The 24101-nt window shown below is 38.6% G+C and overlaps 1 protein-coding gene across 1 annotated transcript in view; it reads right to left on the bottom strand.

Annotated features, from left to right (window-relative positions):
- Positions 1-24101, bottom strand: part of LOC126178859 (protein BANP-like) — a 201628-nt gene that overhangs the window by 112236 nt on the left and 65291 nt on the right. The window contains exons 3-5 of the mRNA XM_049924564.1: positions 17871-18050; positions 12611-12758; positions 980-1120 (exon numbers count right to left, since the gene is read on the bottom strand). Of these exons, the coding sequence (XP_049780521.1) occupies positions 980-1120; positions 12611-12758; positions 17871-18050 (469 nt within the window). The remainder of the gene's footprint in view (positions 1-979; positions 1121-12610; positions 12759-17870; positions 18051-24101) is intronic.

Genomic DNA, 24101 nt, shown 5'->3' with positions numbered 1-24101 from the left:
GTAGCACCACATTTCGAAAGCCTCCATTCTCTTATTGTCCAACCTATTTATCGTCCATGTTTCACTTCCATACATGGCTACCCTCCATACAAATACTTTCAGAAATGACTTCCTGGCACTTAAATCTATACTCAATGTTAACAAATTTCTCTTCTTCAGAAATGCTTTCCTTGCCATTGCCAGCCTACATTTTATATCCTCTCTACTTTGACCGTCATCAGTTATTTTGCTCTCCAAACAGCAAAACTCATTTACAAATTTAAGTGTCGCATTTACTAATCTAATTCCCTCAGCATCACCCAATTTAATTTGACTAAATTCCAATTAGACTCGTTTTGCTTTTGTTGATGTTCATCTTATATCCTCCTTTCAAGACACTGTCCAGTCCGTTCAACTGCTCTTCCAGGTCCTTTGCTGTCTCTGACAGAATTACAATGTCACACTTGCTCACATAGGGACTGTGAGGGTAAGATTAGAATAATTACTACATGCACAAAGGCATTCAAACAATCATTCTAACTGCAATCCATATGTGAATGGACCAGGAAGAAACCCTAATAATTGGTACAATCAGATTTATCCTCTGCCATGCACCTTACGGTGGTTTGCAAAGTATAGATGTAGATGTAGATAGATACTAAAATGGCAGGTTTCTCTCCTTTAGTCTAGACATTAAAAATCTGTTTTACATGAAAATACAATTCATAAGAATGATTAACTCTGTATGCAGAGAGACATATTGGTTGTTATTAAAATGGTCAAAAGATGTCAACGAAATCCTGACACGCTTCGTGACAGGAAAGTTTTTGTGTGAATTCATTATTTATTAGGATTCTGATAATGAGTACAATATTTTCCGAGTGTGACATGCAATGCGCGCGCGCGTGTGTGTGTGTGTGTGTGTCTGTGTGTGTGTGTGTGTGTGTGTGAGAGAGAGAGAGCAGGTGCACCTATGGGCGCAAATTCAATGTGGATTTACCTTGAATCCTCCAAGAGGCAGGCCTCGCACCTTCTTCCGCCATGCTGTTCTACATTTAGAGTCCATATTCTGCTTTATCCTGTACCAGTCTCGTTCAGTAATATTGAACTTGTGTAATAAATGGCAACGAATACCATATATCTGTAAAATTAAAAGATGTTATCACACAATCAGTATCAATTATTTTAACAACCAGCGACATGCAAAATTACATAGCTGGATGTCATGGAACCTGTATAGTATTTACTCCTTGTTCTACTCAAATTAAATTAAGTCCATCAGTACTGTGAATGCAACATGCATTGTACTGAGAAATAGCACTGACTTGTACACTGTTACACAAGAAAAACTGAAGTAGAAGAAATACATGCTAGAAGGTCTGTGAATTCGTGTGTTTAGTGACATAGTACTTTGAAGAAGGGAAAGAGGATAGTGAGCCCTTATATCCTTTTGCACAGGTTGTAAACAGAACTGCTCACAACCTTGAAAATAAACAAAACCACTGTTATAGCAAAAAGAAGACAAAATGCAACTTAACCTGGTACAACAGGGAAGACACCGTTTAAAAGCAGCTCAAAAAGAGGCAAGTTTTGTACATAAAGCATTCTTGGAGAAATGAACAAGCAACATGTAAAAAACCATTCAAATTGCTTCGGGAAAATGTTAATTTTATAGAAGCAAGTTTTAGTTGCAGTAACTGAGTGCACAGCCTTAACACACTCAGTTCTGAAAAGACGAAAAAACATTAGTGGGAACAAACAGGTGTTGCATTACACACAATTTGTGAATTTGTATTACGGTATGCACTTCAGTAAGGTTGTGTGGCTGGATGACATTTGGGCCAATGTCAGTCATTCACTGCATAAAAGCTGGAGTGACAGAACCCCTGCAAGGGAACAAAGTTGGTAAAGGAACATGAATCAGTGCGGCATGTAAGCACACAAGATGATTTTTTGCCAAACTTCTTGCTAATGTTTCATTAAACAAATACAGGATTTTATCAAAAGAATAATGCAGTTTTACAGAAGTGGTTTAAAACATCCCCTATCACAAATTTCTAAAGGCTATCAGTCTTAGTTACAGATGTCCTGTATCGTTCAGCTGTTTACTATAAGACACCAACTCTGTAAACAAAAGGGATTAAATTATTGAGTTCTGGTAAGACAGTATATGAGTCTTTAAGAAAATGTTAAGACTAAAGCTGTTGAAATTGAGCAGAAAACAAGTGAGAATTTCCACCATTAATGAAATTGAAGAAAGATCTGGAAGTGAAGGCATTTTCTTATTTCCATGTCATTGTCATTGCAATATGAAGGTCTATGGGCACAAATAACATTATACAAGCTGAGAAACTCCTTGTGAAAGCTGCATGGCAAGCCACTAATGATATGAGAACAGTATTGCAGATGTCATCAGACAGGCCACCAACAATGAAGACACTGTGGAAGACTCAATGGGAAACTTAATTACATCTGGGAGGGGGGGGGGGGGGGGGGGGTTAATAGGGGTACTTTGGATCAGTGCAACCAGTCAATGTTTCCCTTTGACACTATCTTCTGGGGCAGCTAAATTCAAAAACTTGTACTACAGAAGCATGCAGCAAGACTACTCAGTAAAGTTGATAATTAAACATCTTGCATAAGCTTCTTCAGGGGCCTTGTGATTTGTACACTTACATGCCAATTTATTTACTTGCCAACAGTACAGGGTGTACATAAAGGCCGGGGACACTTTCAATTATTTATTGCACAAGAACCAAACATTGTATAGATATCATACATGTCATTTTGAAGAGAAGCCCTAGAAGGGTTTTTTTTTTTTTTTTTTTTGCATAGTTTGGTAATTTGCCAACAGTCAGCACTAGTCGCATGCATGCTTCAGCTGTTCGACGAATGTTTAGAACCAAGAACTGTAAGAAGCAACCAACAAGGAAGGCCATTTACCACTGGCACAACAAATTCATTATGACGGGTTGTTGTGCCCAGCAAAGAGAAGCGGACGTTGCAGTGTGAGTGAAGTGAATGTGGAGCGCGTACGAGAGACATTCTTAAGGAGTATAAAGAAATCAGTGTGTTGTGCATCCTGTGAACTCACAATGATAGTGTGGAAAGTCCTGCGACAGAAACTGTCTATGAAACCATTCAAATTGGAGCTAGTGCAGAAGCTCAACGACAACGACAAAGACAAGCATTTTGATTTTTGTTTGCAGTTGCAACAACTGAATGAGGATGGGATGGCATTGATGATCACTTAATTTTTAGTGATGAAGCCACTTTTCACACTAATGGGAAAGTGAACAGGTGTAATTGTCAAATCTGGGGTACAAAGCATCCACACAAATGCATTGAATCTGAGTGTGATTCCCCAAAGGTAAATATTTTTTGTCCTTGTCATGTCGAAAACTGTATGGGCCATTCTTCTTCGCCGAGAGCACCATCATTGGATGTCCCACCTTGGACATGTTGCAGCAATGGCCGAGGCCTCAAATGCAATTGGACTCTCCATTCATGTTACAGCAGTATGGGGCTCCAGCCCATTTTCATCATGAAGTTCATGGGTACCTGAATACGGACCTGCCGCATCGATGGATCAGCCATGTTACAGAAGAGGGCAGCTGTTGTATGAAATGGCTATCCCGATCACCAGATCTCACTCCATGTGACTTTTTTCTGTGGGGACACATTAAAGATCTGGTGTATGTACTACCTCTACCTCTAACAGAGCTCCGGGAGAGAATATGGGAAGGGACTGCCATAGTCGACGATACCAAGATGGGACGGGTATGGCAAGAATTCGATTACCATACTGACGTCTGCCGGGTCACTCATGGTTCACTTATTGAATGTTTGTAAAAAATACTTTCAGAGCTTCTCTTCAAAAAGCAATTTGTATGGCATCTGTACAATGTTTAGTTCTTGTGCAATAAATAATTGAAAGTGTTCCCATACTTTATGTACATCCTGTACTTCTGCTAATAATAAGAACAAATACAAGATGAACTATAAAATTTACAACAATATGAGAAGTACAACTAATCTCTTGATATACCACACATTCTTGTCAAGGGATTAGACTGAAGTTTCTTATTCTGGTACAAAAGCCTTCAAAAAATTGCTGACAGATAAACATTTAACTTTACCAGTATATCAGTCCAGTCAAACAGGACATTATGTTGGAAATTTTAAAAACAAGCTGAAACCTAGCAGAAACCTTAAGGACAATGTCTAGATCAAAATACCAAAAGTCCCAAAAAATTCACTTAAGAGAATATCTGCCATTATGAAAAGACAGAAGTTTCGGTTTAACCATAGTAATTGAACCAAGTGTCCAATTGGGTTCATTTTTGCGCCACATTAATGAGCTCATGCACTACAGTCATCTAAAACAATAAACTTATTTACTTTTTCAAGGAACAATAATATTTATTTTAACTGAACTAGTGTTGAAAAAATATTGATCTAAAATTTTGCAACTTTTGATCATACATTGTAAATTTTTTTTTAATTGCGAGCGACGTTGCAATGTACAATAAAAACAAAAACAATTTAAATAACTTATGCGACAAAAGAAAAACAACAATAATAATACATTGTCCTTTTTGAAAGCAGGCAGAGTTTCTGTAAGCTCGACTGGTTCACCGAAGTGATGCTCACCAACTCACCAAAAATTAATGACAGGAAGACATTAAATGAGGGAGTGGCGGGAAGGGGGGAACTAGTATAACAACTGCTTTTATAAAAATGATAAAAACAACAGATAGAACTTTTTATATTTTGTGTGGTTATTTACCATTTTTGTGTAGACAGATTAGTCAAAGTTTTGACACTGTCTTTGATGTCAGTTTGAGAAGTCCATCCAATTTGTGCACCTATGGCCAATGCAGTAGCTGCACTTACTTGTACAACAAGTCACTTTACCTGCATACACACTTGTTTTATCAACCTTATTTACAGTAGCATGATATAATATGGAGTACTTGCTCTAGTTCATAATGGTACACTCGCCATTGCGAGGGTGAGAGCAGTGTATGAATGGACTCTCAGTCAGTCAGCTGTCAGCTTGTGGCTATGTGCCATGCAAAATGACAAATATGTATATTTTGACTTGTAAATATGAGCCCAATTGTGAATAATAAGTTACTATCTCAACTGTCATCATTCATTATAATCCGAAATGATTTGAACCATTACAAGTCTTCCTAAATGTATGGTCCTCCGGTACATTTACACTTTATATTTTTGTCTGGAGATGTTAACAGTTTTGGTCCTCCAGCCCGCAATGTGATGGATTCGATGAAGTAACATGTAGCCATCCATTGGTAGCAGCGACGAGTTTCAATGAAGCAAAACAGAGATGTCACTAGCAATACTGACACAACATATCTAAAAGTTAAGTATCTGGTGTGGCTATCCTGCTTCCTGTACTTCCCACTCATTGTAGCTGCTGCTTCTGCTGTCACCTGCCACTGTTAACTTTCTATGATGGATATAGTTTTAAGAAAAAAACATGTAATGACACACTTGGTGGTGAAAGAAAACCTCACACAGTTGTTACAGTTTGCAAACAAATTCGATGTAATGGACAAATTCCATGTAATGGACAAATCTCATACTGCGGACAGAGAAAACTTTGAAAACAAGGTCTTTGAGGGTTCGAAAAAAATGGGAGCAACTCAGATTAATCATGCCAAAGAAGCTGACAACGTTTCATCAGATGCCGGGTCAGCCTTGACTGTATCAAAATGCAGCATCAAGACGCCCACCAAAAAAACTGCCATCATTTAATGGTGGTGTAACACAATTTTAGCATTTTCATGACACAGTTGTGAGTCTCATCATAAACAATTGGGAACTAGTGGACATTGCTAAGGACCATCATTTGTTAAATTCATTAACAGATGAAGCACACAATATAACTGCTCATCTTCCACTAAAACTAACTTTAAGGCAGCCTTTGATCTAGTTGATAACACATACAACAATCCTCAACTGATTGACTTGACACACTTGAAGAAACTGCTAACGCTACCAGCTATCTGACATTTAAAGAGACCTGTACTTTTCTCGAAAATAAATGGATATGTTTAGAAATTGTAAAGGCTACCATATCATGAAATCACAACATACCTATTAATAAACATCACAATATGTCCAGACCCAAGCAGTTTTAACATGTGTCATGTGCTACCAGCTTCATGTGTTGCAAAAGTGCAACAAATTCAAAAAAGCCATATGTTGCAAACACGAAGCCACTGTGATGTGTGGCAAATTGTGTTACAGGGCTTCTAACTGCAACTCCATCAACTATCATACCAGTGGTAAACAACACCATGTTTTATTACATGCAGAATCACAATGTGCACAAGATGGAAGAAGGAAGGAGAGTCCAAGTGACATGCAACATGAACACAATGTCAAACATCAGTCAAGCACATTGAGTTATTGTTCACTGAAGATCAGCCCAAGCAAACATGTGCTCCTTGTGACAGTGAGAATAAAGTTGCAAGATACCAATGGAAGATGGTAGACTTGTCATGCTCCAGTAGACTCTGGGTCACAGTCATGCTTCATGTTGGAAATGTGCATAGTGCCTTAGACTTCAAACTTGTGCAGCAGAGTACCAATTTGAGAAACAGGACAACCCACTTGGGAACATAAAACATTGTGTCTCTATACTAGTGGGCTTTTGTGTAAGCAAATTTACATTGTCTGCTGAAAGTTTAGTTTTTTCTGCAGATAACTGACACATTGCCTGAACAAATAATTGATCTCAGTATGTGGAGCTTGCCAAATGTACAACTTGTTGATCTAGAGTTTCAGTCACCTAGAAAGATCAACATATTGCTAGTAGCAGAATTTTGTCCTTACACTCAGAAGTCAAGGACTATCTCCATACGAGCTGATCATTTCATGCTTCATCAGATAGAGCTAGGTTGGGTCATATCACACCAGTATCAAATGGCAGAGCACACCAATCGTGACGGCGGATGACCGTGTTGTGCTTCATGAAAACGGACACTCACGTTCAAATACTCTTCAAGAAATTCTGGAAGATAGACGAATTAAATCGTGATATAATGACGAAAGTAGAGGAACAACGTAAACCACACTTTGTGGAAACCACAATTAAAGATTCTATGGGCAGATTCATTTCCTGTCTTCTAATTTCGCGAAGAGCCAAGTCAGTTAGGTGATTCTTTCTAAACTGCAGCAAATGGTTTCTCTCAGATTGAACAGAAACTAGAGAGACAGCAGAAGCTTAAGGAAAGCTACACAGAGTTCATGATGGGGTACATAGACTTAGGACATATGGAACCATTACTTACATCTGCTGCTTCACATCACACTGTCCTCAAGGAAGCCAGGTTTATTACCAAAACAATGAGTATTTTTTTGATTGTTCAGCTAAAATGAGCTCTAATTTGTCACTGAACATTTCGTTAATCATTGGACCAACCACTCAAAAGGATCTGCGCTACATAATATTCTGCTTCTGCATGCATCTCATTGCCTTCACAGGCGACATAAAGAAGAAGGCAAGTTATAGTAGCGAGTGAAGATCACACCTATCAATGAATGTTATGCTGGAGTGATAGATCTGCACCACTGCCAGTGATGATGATGATGATGATGATGACTGGTTTGTGGGATGCTCAACTGCATGGTCATCAGCACCCATACAAAGTCCAATTTTTTACACAGTCCAATTTTTACACTATCCACTGTCATGGATGATGATGATGATGATGATGATGATGATTATGATGATGATGAAATGATGATGACAACACAAACACCCAGTCCCCGGGCAGAGAAAATCCATAACCCAGCCAGGAATCAAACGCGGGACCCCATGATCCAGAGCACCCTGCAGGAATATCAGTTAAAATAGTCATGTATGGAATGATGTGTGTGCCTTTTCTTGTTGTATGATGTCTGTTACAATTAGTTCATGAAGAGGGTGGATATAGCAATTGGGGAAAAATATACATAAAATTTTTTACTGAAGTGCTATTGGCTGTTCTTGAGGAAGTACCATTTGAAATACATATATTTCCAGCATTACCAGCACAATGGGTACCCAACTCATTGTTCACTTGTGACTGGGAATCACGCACCCACCTCATTTCTAGTTGCTGCACAGAATGTGAATGCATTATCAGTTGGCCTGCATGTTTGGTTGATTTGACATCACTGGACTTTTCCCTCTTCACAATAACACCAATTAAATCTCTTTGGCCTGTCTAGAAGACCTCGCAACTGCAACAGCAAAAGTATACTGTAGTAGAGGGTGGCCAGTTCAAACATTTGACGACATAAAGGAATTTTAAAGAAGTGTTTATGACCATTTTCTTTAGTGATGTTCTTTTTGCAGCTGTTGCTGATGTATTTCTGCAATGTACATATTTATCTTGGCATTAAACTAATGAAGCAAAGTTATTACACACATCAAAAAAAGTTTTGCATTACCTTGGTTCCGAGAGTTCTGGAACCTGTACAGAAAATTGGAATAGAGATCAACATAAACATCATTTCCGCCCTTTTTATTGCTCATGAAAACCACACATTGCATGTTGTACCACCATACAGCGAGAACTTCAGATGTGGTGGTCCAGACTGCTGTACACACTGGTATCTCTAATACCCAGTGGCATGTCCTCTTGCATTGATGCATGCCTCTATTTGTCGTGGCATACTATTCACAAGTTCATCAAGGCACTGTTGGTCCACACTGTACCACTCCTCAATGGTGATTTGGTGTAGATCCCTCAGAGTGGTTGGGGGGTCATATCATCCATAAACAGCCCTTTTCAATCTATCCCAGGCATATTCGATAGGGTTCATGTCCGGAGAACATGCTAGCCACTCTAGACGAGTGATGTCATTATCCAGAAGGAAGTCATTCACAAGATGTGCATGATATGGGCGCGAATTGTTGTCACTAAAGAAGAATGCCTCGCCAATATGCTGCCGATATGGTTGCACTATCGGTTGGAGGATGGCATTCACGTATCGTACAGCCATTACGGCGCCTTCCATGACCACCAGCGGCGTACATCGGCCCCATATGATCCCACCCCAAAACAGGAGGGAACCTCCACCTTGCTGCACTCGCTGGACAGTGCATCTAAGGCATTCCGCCTGACCGAACTGCCTCCAAACACGTCTCCGACGATTGTCTGGTTGAAGGCATATGCAACACTCATTGGTGAGGTTAAGAGAACGTGATGCCAATCCTGAGCAGTCCATTTGGCATGTTGTTGTTGGGCCCACCTGTACCGCGCTGCATGTAAGTAAACTCTCTTGGCTGTATGAACATGGATTGGTCCAGCAGTCTAATTCAAGCAATCCATAAACAATACAAATTTCTGCATAAAAAAGCAATTGGTTTCCTTTTCAAAACAAAAAATCCTAACTTATAAATATTGGAATTACTCCAAAACTAGTAATCTGATTTGGAAGAGTGGTATGTCACTGAATTCATCTCTTTTACAACTGCCACCAGAAACTGCTATAGTTCCATTTGAAAAATTATATCAATACATATACCCCTGTAATAAACATAGCTTGAAAAGAGACTATAAATCTTTTAGTGAAGACTTTTCACAATTAATTTGCATAAAACAGAATTATAACACCTTAAACAGTTCACACAGAAAGAGCCACTACTGCAAAAAACATGTTTCATAACCAGAGAATGACTGGAAAGGAGCACTCTATACCCCCAAAAAATTCAGTGCACTCTTGCAGTTACTCTAGCATCATCTTTAAGATCTTGAATGAGTATCTTCATGTCAATACGTTTTGCAGCCAATGGCTACCACACTACTTGCTCATAAAGCTTAGCATGTTAAGGCCGCCTTCCAGGACATAGATCAAATCTACCTCATGAATTAATTATGGGGACTGGTGCACCAGCCACCTCAGGTGTAATTTTTAGGTGGTTTTTCATTTGCATAAAGCTAAGTACCAAGCTGGTTTCCAAGTCCCAACTCAGTTACATGATTCACAAACTAAATGAAAATTATCCTCACACCTGACAATGAGGCACAATTGACTCAGACAGATTGGTCCACTGGGGAGCTGGCAGTAGCTTTCAAATGCTTTTGGAAGTGATGACCCCATTGTAATAATAGCCTATATCCAGGTACAGTTGGTTCTCCATGTAACTGAAGAGGCACCAAGCCAGTTCTGATCTGGCATTAGCTGGACAAAGGGCACCAAAACGGTTAGTGAGATAGGATGGATGGCTACCACACCATGTAACACAGAAACATTATATTCCAATTTTGTGTTACGTCTGCAGATGGTTGACAGGTCTGATTCCAGTAGGTCAAAGTCAATATTCAACAACCTAACTAGTGACGAAAGAGGTTCTATCAGTTCAAAATTGAGACAAAGTAGCAGATAGACAGGAATATCCCCAACGGTACTTCTAGAAAGACAAAAAAGAAAGTGTAAAAAAAAAAAGTAGGGTATGCATTTTCTCTGTTTCAAGTCGTGACAGCACATGCCATAGCAAACTGGAACCACTGCTACGATTGCAATCCTATCAATAATTAATTTTTTCTATTCATTTTCCACTTTTCATTCAAGTATCTACAAAGTGCAGATCTAGTTTGTAACTGAATTTATCAAAACACTGGTCAGGCTTTGCTTCACTTAAATTATTATTCAGGCTTCTCTTTTCAAAGGGCTGATTACAGTACTGTTTGTAGTTTTGTAGTTTTTGTGGAAATCCTGTTAACGAAGAAACATGAATAATTGAACTTCTTATTGCAACAGAGTAGATTTGGGGAGAGCTCTTATGTAATTTCAGGCATGTTGACACCATTCATTAGAAAAACTAGTATTCTGATCTTGGACTAATGTATTTCAATTTCTGTGAAACTAATTACATGCCAGATAATTAATCTTAAAGTTCCGGAGCACCTAGATTTGCCAATGCAGGTTTAGCCATTGTATTTGTTAGATTCCAAATTTACCACTATACTTTTCTTGTCATAGCTTTTATGAACCAAATGATACCTTCACTAATCAAGCCATTAAGAGTTTTTATAAATGACTATAAAATCTACAAATGGTGCCTCAACATAAGCATAAAAAATGGCTCCATGATATCTTACATTTTATTAACCCACTAAATATTTTGCAAACCAGTTTCTGGTGTAACATATAAAGCCATTCAAATTAGCAAAATCTAGCCTAGCTGCTTGTCAAACCAACATGCAGTTTCCAAAAAATGTTCATACACCAGTCTTTATAAGGCCAACCCCAATCCCACAATCTTCAGCCTGGGCTTGAAAATATTAGAGGCAACATCTATGTGGAAGTTCAGAGACTAGGGGCTAGTCAGTGTTATATTAAAATCAGCAGCCGGTCAGCAAACTATTAACATCTCCATGAGAATACACCACTCGCATTCCTATTATTAAAATCTCTGTGGTAACACGTTACATTTAACTTCTTAAATCACCAGTCGATAACAGTCATTCCAATCATGTATTTTTGTCAGCGTCATGAACACTAGTGCATTCATGTCATACACCTGGAAATCTGATGGTGCAATTGAAGAACAACTGTGATATTCAACTGTGAGAAGTCTTGTGTGAAAGTGCATTGTGGATGATCTGCTGCTGTCATAATAGATGATGAGGTTTTGAAAGTATCTACCTGTAAACAATCTTTTATGTAAGGTCAGGAAATGGACGTTGTACTCCTTATAGAGATAATAAATGTGGGAATAGTCACATGAATTAAAAATTGTGTGGTGAACACTATTGGAAACTTCCCCGCAACACCAGTTTTACAGCAATTTGATAAAGTTTCTACAACAAGACTACAAGGGACAAATGAAGATTTGCAGGTAGATCACATTTCAAGAATAAAAGTCACATTTGACAGACATGGAACAGTAATCCCATACTGGTGTGCTGTGGTACAAATGCAGTCAAAGCACCAGCATTTCTTGAGATCTACCTACAAACACTTACGCATCCTCTTTAATGCCTACATGAGGCAGCTTGTGATTTCCTTCTATTTTGAAGCGAACGAGCTATCTGTGAACATTGTCTTAGCCCACTGAAAGTGACTACAAGTGTCTATGAAGCATTCTTGAGCAACCTTCTCACAGGAGGTTATGTAAGTAAATGGCATACTTGCCACCAATTATTTCAACTTAAAAGTGATGGACATTTTAGTAGTCAGATATATGGGTCCGCAAAACGGAACAGCTTTCTCTTATGTCAATATGTCTCCAAACTTCATGCCTTAAAACTTGTATTCATCACAGTTCCCACCCATTTTCCACAAATTCCCCCCAAAAAGTCTTATATTTGTGACAAACGTACATGTTCTGACCATGCTTTCCTCACCACCTGTCTCTTTTGTTGCTTACCTCACCAGCCTCCAACCTATGGGCTCTTTTTAAATGCAACAAAAAATTCGTCTCTCTCAAACATTGAATATACTGTGATTATGGAAGATGCCAAGTAAAAACATAAGGCAGATCATTTCTGAGACCTAGCCAGACAAGTATTTCCAGAACTGGTTATTCTGTGTAGCTTAAATAAATGTGTAACAATAACCATAATAACAATAATAAAGCTAATGACACAACAATATAACATACCATAAGTGGATCCAGTTGTTTTTTTCCATGCTTTCCCTTCCCAGAGAGGTTTGAAACTGCCAGAACTTCTCTTGGAAATAAATAATCCAACAACGTAACAGCCATTTTTTCTGGACTATGACAGAATGTATTGATGTGTAGGAGGTTACTGTAACACACATGCAATTATATCTAATATTATTAGGAATTCATGGTGTCTGTTTCCACTCTTAAAATAATACATTCCATTAAAATTTGGAGAAATACGGTGTATGCCTCCCTCCTAAACGAGACAAGTATGTGATTTAGAGCAACATTCCTTTGGTGGAATTGCTCTAAAGTCCCCTTTCCCTTGGCTTATTAGCTTTTCCTCATCGTTCACAAAGTCCACTCTGTATCTCTTCCATTGACCGAAGATCAGCTTCATGAACTGTGAGATGGTAGCATGCAACGGATGATTTTATGCAGTTCTGAAATAAAGCTTATTCTATAGATCACAAGTTTTCCAGAAAAAATTTTGGTTGCTTTGCTATTTGTGAGATATTTTATAGTGTTAAGTAAGTGACAAAAGATTTTGATAGTAGCTCTTTTAAATCATTTTTAGTGAAAATCAATCAAGGTCAGTCTTTTCACAGAATGAATACTAACACACTACAAAAATCAGTGATACGATGAACAACTGGAAATTATAACATTTAATTCTTTCAGGGTGATGATGATTAATTCCAGCTTGTATTCATCAAGTGAGAGACTTGGCCCCTGTCTGCCCTCTAATGTAGCTGTGTTTCTAGCTAGTTTCACAATTAATTTGCTCAATTCAAACAGTTATTAGCATTATTTAGAGGTAACAGGTAGTTGGCATGTGGATAACAATTACTGAAATCAAATCTTGGCGACAGGAAACAGATGCAGGTCCAACTCCTGGGTAAAAACTGTAGCATTTTTTGCATGGATACGTTCTTGTGAAACAAAGGAACTTTTCCTAGTAGTATCGATCATTTCACTTTCAATATTTATTTTGTAGTACTCAGACTACTGCTTGTAAATACAGACAGTTTAATGCATGTAAGGCTCTGATGGGAAAAGTCAAGAATTGTATAAATGAAATGCACATAACTTTGAGGATAAAACATATCAGGACAAACATGTGGTAGAACACCTTGAGATCTTAGATTAAAACTGTGTGCCAGACCATGAATCGACTCGAGATCTTTGCCTTTTCTGGGCAGCTGCTCTACCAATTGACCTACCAAAGCGACGATCCTTCTTCACAGCTTTACTTCTGCCAGTATCTCATCTCCTACCTTCTGAACTTACAGAAGATGTCATGTGAAACTTACAGGACTGGCATTCTGGGATGAAAGGACGTTGCTACCAGGAAGTTTCATATCAGCGCACACTAATTCAGAATGAAAAATTCATTCCGAAAACACACTCCCCAGACTATTGTGAATCCACATGTTTGCAATATCTTTTCTTCCAGGACAGCTAGTCCTGCAAGTTTCGCAGACAAACTTTTGTGAAGTTTGGAAGTTACAAGATGAGGCCAGAGGCTCTGGCAAAAGTAAAGCTGTGAGGATGGGTCATGAGTCGTGCTTGGGTAGCTCAGTTGGTAGAGCACTAACCTGCACAAGGCAAATGTCCTGGGTTTGAGTTCCAGTATGGCACACAATTTTAATCAGCCAGGAAGTTTCATATAAATGTGCCTTCCCCCCACCACCGCAAAATGAAAAATTCATTCTGAATACAACTCTCACATACAACATATCCTAGAAATGTAAAATGGAAGCTACACAAATGTGATCTGTAACGATTTGAGGAACTGAAGTTGGGGTGAGGTAAGTGCTCACATAGGTTTGTGATGTGAACAATTGCAACAGGGGCAATAATGACAAGATTCATTTCATCTCTACAAATAGACTCTATTACTGATATTCGTGAAAGTGATGCTTCCTCACTTTTTTTTCTGCAGAGCAATGTAACTTTAACAATAAAGGAAATAACGAGCAATATTTAAGAGTGCATACATTGAGAGATGTTAGACTCCAGAAAAGCACATATGACTCATATTCGTAGGCAGGTGTTGTCCAAAGCTGTATGAAGACATTTTGAGATAACAGAAGTTCATTTGTGAACAAACACCTGGGTGAGAAGCCTGTAAATGTGGTAGCTGACAAGGAAAAAATAAGTGAAGGGCCTTGTTAGACGTGATCATTGTTAAGGCCACCTAGCAGTCTTATGATTCAATATAGTGCTCTCCTTCTTTTAGTCCTTTTGAAACATTACTTAATAATCTCTTCCAAGTTATATAATTCCTGAACAATACGAACAAATGATGGGTATATGCCAAGACCTCTCCAACTCTTATGGGGAGTGATGGTCTTTTCTTTAATGCTGTAGGTGTTACAACACTGTATAGTCATAAATATTGTCAATAAAATGGCATTACACTGAAACAACTGCTTATTCTTGTAACCTGAGGAATTATCAAACTCATATTCAATGTTTTTTGAATGATTTGCCTGAAAAAAGTGACAATATAATGTATCCATTGTGTACAAGAATTGAAAAAGTCAAATGTAATGATAAGAGGGGAAATACATGATATTTCATTGGATAGTGTTGAGTTAGCCACTCGCGTTAATGCATGTTCCTTACCTCAACCTTTGCTGCTGGAAAAATGGGATGAATTGCTTTTGCGTACTTCATGTTTTAATTTGTGGTTCTTTTCTTTTGTATCTCTTCAATATATCATATATTCCCCTTAAAAAAGTCAGGTTAAAATTTACAGCATGGGATAAGCCAAGTTTTAATCTACATCTACATCTACATCTACATCCATACTCCGCAAGCCACCTGACGGTGTGTGGCGAAGGGTACTTTGAGTACCTCTATCGGTTCTCCCTTCTCTTCCAATCTCGTATTATTCGTGGAAAGAAAGATTGTCGGTATGCCTCTGTGTGGGCTCTAATCTCTCTGATTTTATCCTCATGGTCTCTTCGTGAGATGTATGTAGGAGGGAGTAATATACTGCTTGACACCTCGGTGAAGGTATTTTCTCAAAGCTTCAACAAAAGCCCGTACCAAGCTACTGAGTGTCTCTCCTGCAAAGTCTTCCACTGGAGTTTATCTATCATCTCCCTAACACTTTTGCGATTACTAAATGATCCTGTAATGAAGCGCACTGCTCTCCGTTGGATCTTCTCTAACTCTTCTATCAACCCTATCTGGTACGGATACCACACTGCTGAGCAGTATTCAAGCAGTGGGAGAACAAGCGTACTGTAACCCACTTTCTTTGTTTTCGGATTGCATTTCCTTAGGATTCTTCCAATGAATCTCTGTCTGGCAACTGATTTACCGACGATCAACTTTATATGATCATTCCATTTTAAATCACTCCTATTGCATACTCCCAGATAATTTATGGAATTAACTGCTTACAGTTGCTGACCTGCTAAATTGTAGCTAAATGATAAAGGATCTTTCTTTCTATGTATTCGCAGCACATTACACTTGTCTACATTGAGATTCAATTGCCATTCCCTGCACCACGCGTCAATTTGCTGCAGATCCTCCTGCATTTCAGTACAATTTTCCATTGTTACAACCTCTCGATATACCACAGTATCATCCGCAAAAAGCCTCAGTGAACTTCCGATGTCATCCACAAGGTCATTTATGTATATTGTGAATAGCAACGGTCCTACAACACTCCCCTGTGGCACACCTGAAATCACTCTTACTTCGGAAGACTTCTCTCCATTGAGAATGACATGCTGCGTTCTGTTATCTAGGAACTCTTCAATCCAATCACACAATTGGTCTGATAGTCCACATGCTCTTACTTTGTTCATTAAACGACTATGGGGAACTGTATCGAACGCCTTGCGGAAGTCAAGAAACACGGCAAAAACCTGGGAACCCGTGTCTATGGCCCTCTGAGTCTCGTGGACGAATAGCGCAAGCTGGGTTTCACACGATCGTCTTTTTTGAAACCCATGCTGATTCCTACCGAGTAGATTTCTAGTCTCCAGAAAAGTCATTGTACTCAAACATAATTCGTATTCCAAAATTTTACAACTGATCAACGTTAGAGATATAGGTCTATACTTTTGCACATCTGTTCGATGTCCCTTCTTGAAAACGGGGATGACCCGTGCCCTTTTCCAATCCTTTGGAACGCTACGCTCTTCTAGAGACCTACAGTACACCGCTGCAAGAAGGGGGGCAAGTTCCTTCGCGTACTCTTGTGTAAAATCAAACTGGTATCCCATCAGGTAGAGTGGCCTTTCCTCTTTCGAGTGATTTTAATTGTTTCTCTATCCCTCTGTCGTCTATTTCGATATCTACCATTTTGTCATCTGTGCGACAATCTAGAGAGGAAACTAAAGTGCAGTCTTCCTCTGTGAAACAGCTTTGGAAAAAGACATTTAGTATTTTGGCCTTTAGTCTGTCATCCTCTGTTTCAGTACCATTTTGGTCACAGAGTGTCTGGACATTTTGTTTTGATCCACATACCGCTTTGACATAGGACCAAAATTTCTTAGGATTTTCTGCCAAGTCAGTAAATAGAACTTTAATGGTGTACAATACCATCAGTGTAGACCAACTCTCATAATATATACTTGGTGGCTATGTAAATTGTGCCTGCTACTTATTTTCAAATGACACCTTCCCTCTGCCCTTCCTGCTTTCAGCAGTTACAGAAGGGGGAAGGAGAAGGAGGGAGGGAGGGAGGGAGGCAGGGAGGGAGGGAGGGGAGGGAGGCAGGGAGGGAGGGGAGGGAGGAAGGGAGGGAGGGGAGGGAGGCAGGGAGGGAGGGGAGGGAGGCAGGGAGGGAGGGGAGGGAGGCAGGGAGGGGGAGAGAGGGGGGCAGGGAGAGAGAGGGGGGGGCACACATGGATGTACGCTCGTATGCATTTGTGGAATAGAAATTCTGTGTAAACTGACGCAAACGTTTCTGGAAACAGCTTACAGGAAAGGGGTATTCAAGCTGAGAAACATCGATGTCTCATACCATATGCACAACTGACACAGGAAAAAAAATAATAACAAAAAAGTCAGTTTCTGGACAATATACAATAATAAAAACTGACGATATTTCCAAGATGTGTATGTCTGTTTTATAAAGTTCCTAACAGAAACATATACAAAGTGATGAACACACACACACACACACACACACACACACACACACACAGGCTGTAAGTTGTTATGACTATATAAAGCATGGAGTAAATAAATAAACTTAATTAAAAAAAAACTGGGCAATACTTACGCTGGACTTATGCCACATCGAACTCTTGACTCAGGATTAGTTTCATCCCCTAGCCAAGAGCCATCAGGATAATCATTTTCACTGTTTAGTGTAATAACCTGAACTGTGGAGTCCAGTCCAACAGAGGCACTGACTTGAGCTGGTTTATTATTCCGTACTAACACTACAGGAGATGACCAACTGAAATTACAAAAAAAAAATTATATTACCTTGTAGTACAATTAATAAACTATTAACACTTTTTAGTGTATGTTTACTGGAACAGATGCAAGACTTTTTTTGTGAAAACAAAAGCAAAACAGTGAGTAAAATAAATGTTATGTTAGAAAAGGTTGAGAAGCAACTAGAATATTCCACTGAAAGGATTTATTGCGGTACTGAATTGTACTGTAGAGATTTTTCAGCAAGGCAGACACAGATTTCAATAGATTTGGTAAACCTAGGAAGAATATTAGTGATATAAAGGTACATTAATTTCAGTGGACACAACTACAACATGTTTTTAGGCAACTTTAAATGCGAACATTTTAGGTTTGGCATTACCAAGACTATTGACATTGAAGAAACAACAAATTTACTGTTACTAATCACAGTTTATTTATTTCCACAATGCATTTCAGAGGTTTAAACTTCCATCATCTGTTGGATCTATAAGGATTAATATGACATGTACGTGTTACGGTAAGACTTTAGAGTAGCCTGTAGCACTGTCTCTGGTCACATACACCTTCACCTTCATACTTCGTAAACACTGAATGGAACAAAGATGAGCCACCATCTGGACCTCCCCTCCCCTTTTTCACAAGGGTGTGTGTGTGTGTGTGTGTGTGTGTGTGTGTGTGTGTGTGTGTGTGTGTGTGTGTTATAACTTGTTGAAAAAAAGGTCAGACAGAAAAAAAAGAAACATAGCTTAAAAGAAAGAAATAACTGAATAAGGTGGTGATATTTTTCAATATTGAGTGCATATTTACGTTTTATGGGAAATCAAAAGAACAACATGTTGTTCTCTGTGATTTAATCATACAACATGTTAATTTTTGGCAAGAAATGAAAACAGAAGAATGAATCTTTTCCAAATTTTTTAAAGTCAGTCAAGGGATACCAAGGAAACACTCTGCTTTACGAGGTCAAAGGGGGCTTCTGCAGATGGATAAATTAATTCATGTAATCAAAGTCTGAATATTTACAATACAAAAGACTGAAATCTGAGTTCAATAGGTCCAAATGAGAGCAGTCCAAAATCACAGCAAGAATGAGAAACCATCAAAAACATTTAATATTAAGGAGCCAATGTTAGTCTCATGTTCTGCAACAAAAGATCAGAAACAACCTTACCTGTACTAACATATGGTACACCATTTTTGCCCGATAAGTAGTAAAAGATTTATACACTTTAAAGTTGTGTGATCTTGAAGTACCAATGTTGATAACAGAAAATTGAGGATGGAACATAACAATATTAGGAGAAGGATAGTTGCTATTCACCATATAGCATAGATTCTGAGTCGCAGATAGGCACAACAAAAAGATTTTCACACTTAAAGCTTTCGGCCAATGGCCTTTGTCAATAATACACACACACACACACACTCACGCAAACGCAACTCATACACACGACTGCAGTCTCAAGCAACTAAAACCACACTGTGAGCTGCAGCACCAGTGCATGACGGGAGTGGCGACTGGGTGGGGAATGGAGGAGGCTGGGGTGGGGAGGGGGAGGGATATTATGGTGGGGATGGCGGACAGTAAGTGCTGCATGTTGGACGGTGGGGAGAGGAGAGGTGGGGAGGGGGGTGGGAAGTAGCACTTCACTGTCCGCCATCCCCACCATACTATCCCTCCACCTCCCCACCCCAGCCTCCTCTTTCCCCCACCTAATCAACACTCCCATCATGCACTGGTGCTGCAGCTCATGGTGTGGTTTCAGTTGTCTGAGACTGCAGTCGTGTGTGTGAGTTGTGTTTGCTTGAGCGTCTATGTGTGTCTATTGTTGACAAAGGTCATTGGCCAAAAGCTTTAAGTGTGAAAATCTTTTTGTTGTGCCTATCTGCGACTCAGCATCTCCGCTATATGGTGAGCAGCAACTTTCGTTCTCATAATAATGTGGATAATAGTTATTAAAACAAGATCGCACCATCATCGGTGAAATTCTTTTATCCAATTTTTCAGCCTCACTTCTGCAGCTCTTTCAGATGGGACACAATGGCTGCGCACTGAGGTGAAATGATCCTAGTCTATTTATGAATAGTATTTACTGGAATTTGCACTAAAACTAACACAGGAGCAAATACGGAAGCCTGCTTATGCTTACAGTGTGACAAGTAACACTGACTGGAGGTTGCTGCCACAGGGTTGTGTGCAGAAGACTGTGTTTAAGAACAATGTTTGACAGCACTGCACCTCACATAAGTCTGCAAGTGGCTGCTGGTGATTGAAGATATTTCACATTTACTGACTGACAGAAAAAAATTTGTTCTCATAGAGAAACTGTCAATGTCAGTCATTTATTTTCCCTCTTGCTCCTCTTTGCTACAAAGCTCTGCTCTCAAATTTAACAATGTATCCATAAGCCATCAGTGTCTTATTCACTTGGTACAGTTCTTTCTCTAAGCTGTCTCCAGTGTAAACCATAGAGGCTCTTGCTGCCATCATGTATGAAACAGTTATTTTCTGCGCCAGATAGCAATGTGTCCACCATCTGAAGACATTTGCCCATATTGGCTTCCTATAAAATGTGTCTCCCATGTTTCCACTCACTTCACTGAAAATGAGCAAATCATTCAACACTGTCCCATGGAAATTCTCAATGAATCTAATCCTGGGGTGCACAACGTTTAAAAAAATCTAGAAATTTTGCGGCCATATTTTCACATGTGACGTATGACAAATGAGTCATATCAAGGTAATACAACAATTGTGAAGGTTTCTATGAAGCCATCAGATGGTATTTTCTTCACAAACTTGCAAATTACATACAGGTATGCAGGAAAATTGTTATGTGTGGAGGGTGTTGCCATGATGGGTGAGTGATGCTTGGCACACTAAGTGGTGCAGCAAAGGCATGATACTGTATTTAGAAAGTGAAGAAAGATACAGGAGTGAAAGGGTGGCTCCTGAAAATAGTAGTGAGTGATAAACCTAAAGCTGTGACAGAAACTCTGAGCCATGGAACACACATGAACCATACGTTATTCATAAGATATGAAGGCCCTGTCAACACATTTTAAATGATACAACAGAATACACTTTATTTACAACAATATAAAATTAAATCCTAACTAATTCAAATGTAATGCATTTATGAAAAGTTTCTAAAATTTGACTTTATCACAATCTGCTGCAGTGACATGATGTGTATGATCATATACACTACCCAAGAATTGTTATTTCAGTCCTTCATGGAATCTCTATGCAACACATAATTTTAGGACGAGACCTTTAGCCTTTACTTCTTTTAATACCTACAATGCTAGTAACCTTATATCAAGCATAAATATATCAAAATTCAACAGTGAACTACTACTGCATATTAAAACTCATTTCCACAATAAAAGTTGGTCATCGGGATAAACTTCTGTTCACATTTGTCCATATTTAATATGAAACATAATTATACCTGTTGCTGAAGCATTTCCATTCTACAAGGACATTTACCAAAAACAAGAACCAATTACATACGGGGAACAAACTGGAAAGGCTGGAGGCAATTAGTAAGGTGGATATTCTCACATGGTATAACAAACATATCTGATACATAAAGCCAGATAACAAATACTGCATATTGATAATATACGGAAATAAACTACAAATATGGGAACATAGACATGAATAATTACTTGTTATTCTCAGATAATAAAGCTTAAGACAGGCTTGATAAAAAACACAAAACTGCAACCTCCCAAAGAATCTTCTAGGAATGTAAAATATGTAATTTTCCTAGGGTACGGGCAAACCAAATCTGGGATGAAGTGTACACGGAAAACAATGTAAATGCTAAGTTCTCCAAATTCTGCACGCTGCTTAAATTAATTATTGAGGAGACATTTCCATTTTTTAACAACAAAGGGACTGCAATACTGGATTTTCAAAAGACGTCACTTCAACAGCAACAGCTACTCAAAACTGATAAATAACTACAGGTATTAGAAAGTCCTCTTAAATTTATCAGTTCTTACAAAAAGATATACAGCAGGTTACTGCTTGCTGCAAAAATATCATTCAATGACAAAATAATATATAATTGTAGAAAACAAAAGCAAAGTAGTATGGGATGTCACAAATCATAAAACAAGAAAAGGCAGACCCAAATTCAACACCACACCAATCAAAGGTGGGAATAAAGTAATACAAAATCTGCAGGAATTGACAAATTTTGTAAATTAACATTTCTCCATTATTGCACAGAAGATGCAAAATGAACTACACATTGTACACGCAACAAATTCACATTTCCAATATGGCAAGCATTAGTTAGAGCCAGCACAGGCACAGCTACGGCCACTGGCGAAGAGTGTCTCCTCTACACATAGAGATAATAATACCCTCAACGTGCCACAAATGGACATTCACTGAGTATTCTAGAACACACTCACAGTCAAACTGTAATTGGCAGAAGCACGACTCTGGGATGGGATACTATGAAAGTGAAGTGGTAAGTGAAGTAAACCAGTGACTTTTTGAAGAATGTTCTGGATAATATGAGATGTTTGATGGAATATGACACCTGGTACGGCAAAGGCCACATCTAACATCATGCGGCATAGTGTATAACCCCTGAACTGATGGTGTGGAAGAAATAGTATAGAGTTATTAACCAAGAGCTAGTTACAAGGTTCAGCCAGTGACAGGCTGTAAGTCTGCATTAAGTAAGTCCATAGCTGTGATGACCATCTAAGTCTTGCCTATGTACTACACTGAATGTAGATAGCAGTTGGTTCTTATTGTGACTTAGTCTCGGTCGCGGACCGACTGAATGTATTTCACATGTGGTTGTCTTCACTTTTCTTTTTAGGTCTCCACTTGGTCACTGGTCAACTAAGTGAACCTACTCTGTGTATTAAAATTTGTTATATTACACCTTACAGCACCTTCAGAATCTCCTACATTTCCAGCTGAGTTCTAAATCATCTCAAACCTACAGTTTTAACCTTGTGCACTTAGATTCTGTTAGATAACCCACCTCTGCTGATGTCCTGAAAATGCTTGCAAGATGAGGTAAGTGTTAGTCTGTTTGGCTAAGGTTAGCTCAGTGGCATGATAACAGTGACCAGGAAGACAGTAAAGAAATTAAAACACAAGAAGTCAAAAGTCACAGAAGAGGTTCCATTCCCTGTTCTGAATGTGTGCACACCCCATTAACAACCATAATAAACCAAGTCCGTTATTCCATAACATTTTCAGAGTACCTGAAACATGCAAGAGTTGTGCCTTTATTAAAGAAAAATAATGAGAAAAGTATTGAAAACTACAGGTCAGTTCCACAACTGTTTGCATTCTCAAAAATAATTTAATCAATAATGAAAGATAGACTAACAAATTACGCAAATAAAACAACCTTTGTAATGAAGGACAGTTTGGTTTCCAAAGTGGGAGGAGGACAATCAGCCTTTACACAGTCGCAAAATTTGTACTTGAAGCTGTTGACAAGGATGACTTCGTTACAGGCAAATTCTTAGCGTTGTCCAATGCTTTGGACACTGTTGAGCATAAAATACTACTGAACAAGCTGTAAGTATTAAATTTAAGGGAAATATCACATAAGAGTTTCAGCCTTACATTCGAAACAAGATGCACAAGCTGGAGATAGTTCACATGTCCACTGATGACAAATTTTTAGTAAAACAACTGTTAGACAGAAAACATATAAACTTAGGTGTTCCACTGGGTTGTGTAATGGGTGCAGTTCTATTCTTAATATAGATCAACAATTTTTCTGACAGTGTAAGACATGAAGAAAAAGTTCTCTATACTGATGACAGCAACATCATAGTGATAAAATATGAGAACTATCAGCAAAATCACATGAAATCTTCAAGGATTTTACTACTTCTGTAGGTAATGAATTAACATTAATAAAATGAACTATACACACTTCAGCTTAGAGAGAAAACAATTCTGTTGCACTACGGAGAAATGATACACCTGTAGCTTATGTAATTAAATGCAAAGTTTTTGGGGATGAATACTGATTGTCAATTGGCAAGGAATGGAAGATACTGACCAAATAAT

The sequence above is a fragment of the Schistocerca cancellata genome, chromosome 1, assembly GCF_023864275.1.
Source record: "Schistocerca cancellata isolate TAMUIC-IGC-003103 chromosome 1, iqSchCanc2.1, whole genome shotgun sequence".
Taxonomy (NCBI): Eukaryota; Metazoa; Arthropoda; class Insecta; order Orthoptera; family Acrididae; genus Schistocerca; species Schistocerca cancellata.
Note: the sequence above shows the minus strand (reverse complement) of the source record. Positions and strands in the feature narration are given on the sequence as shown.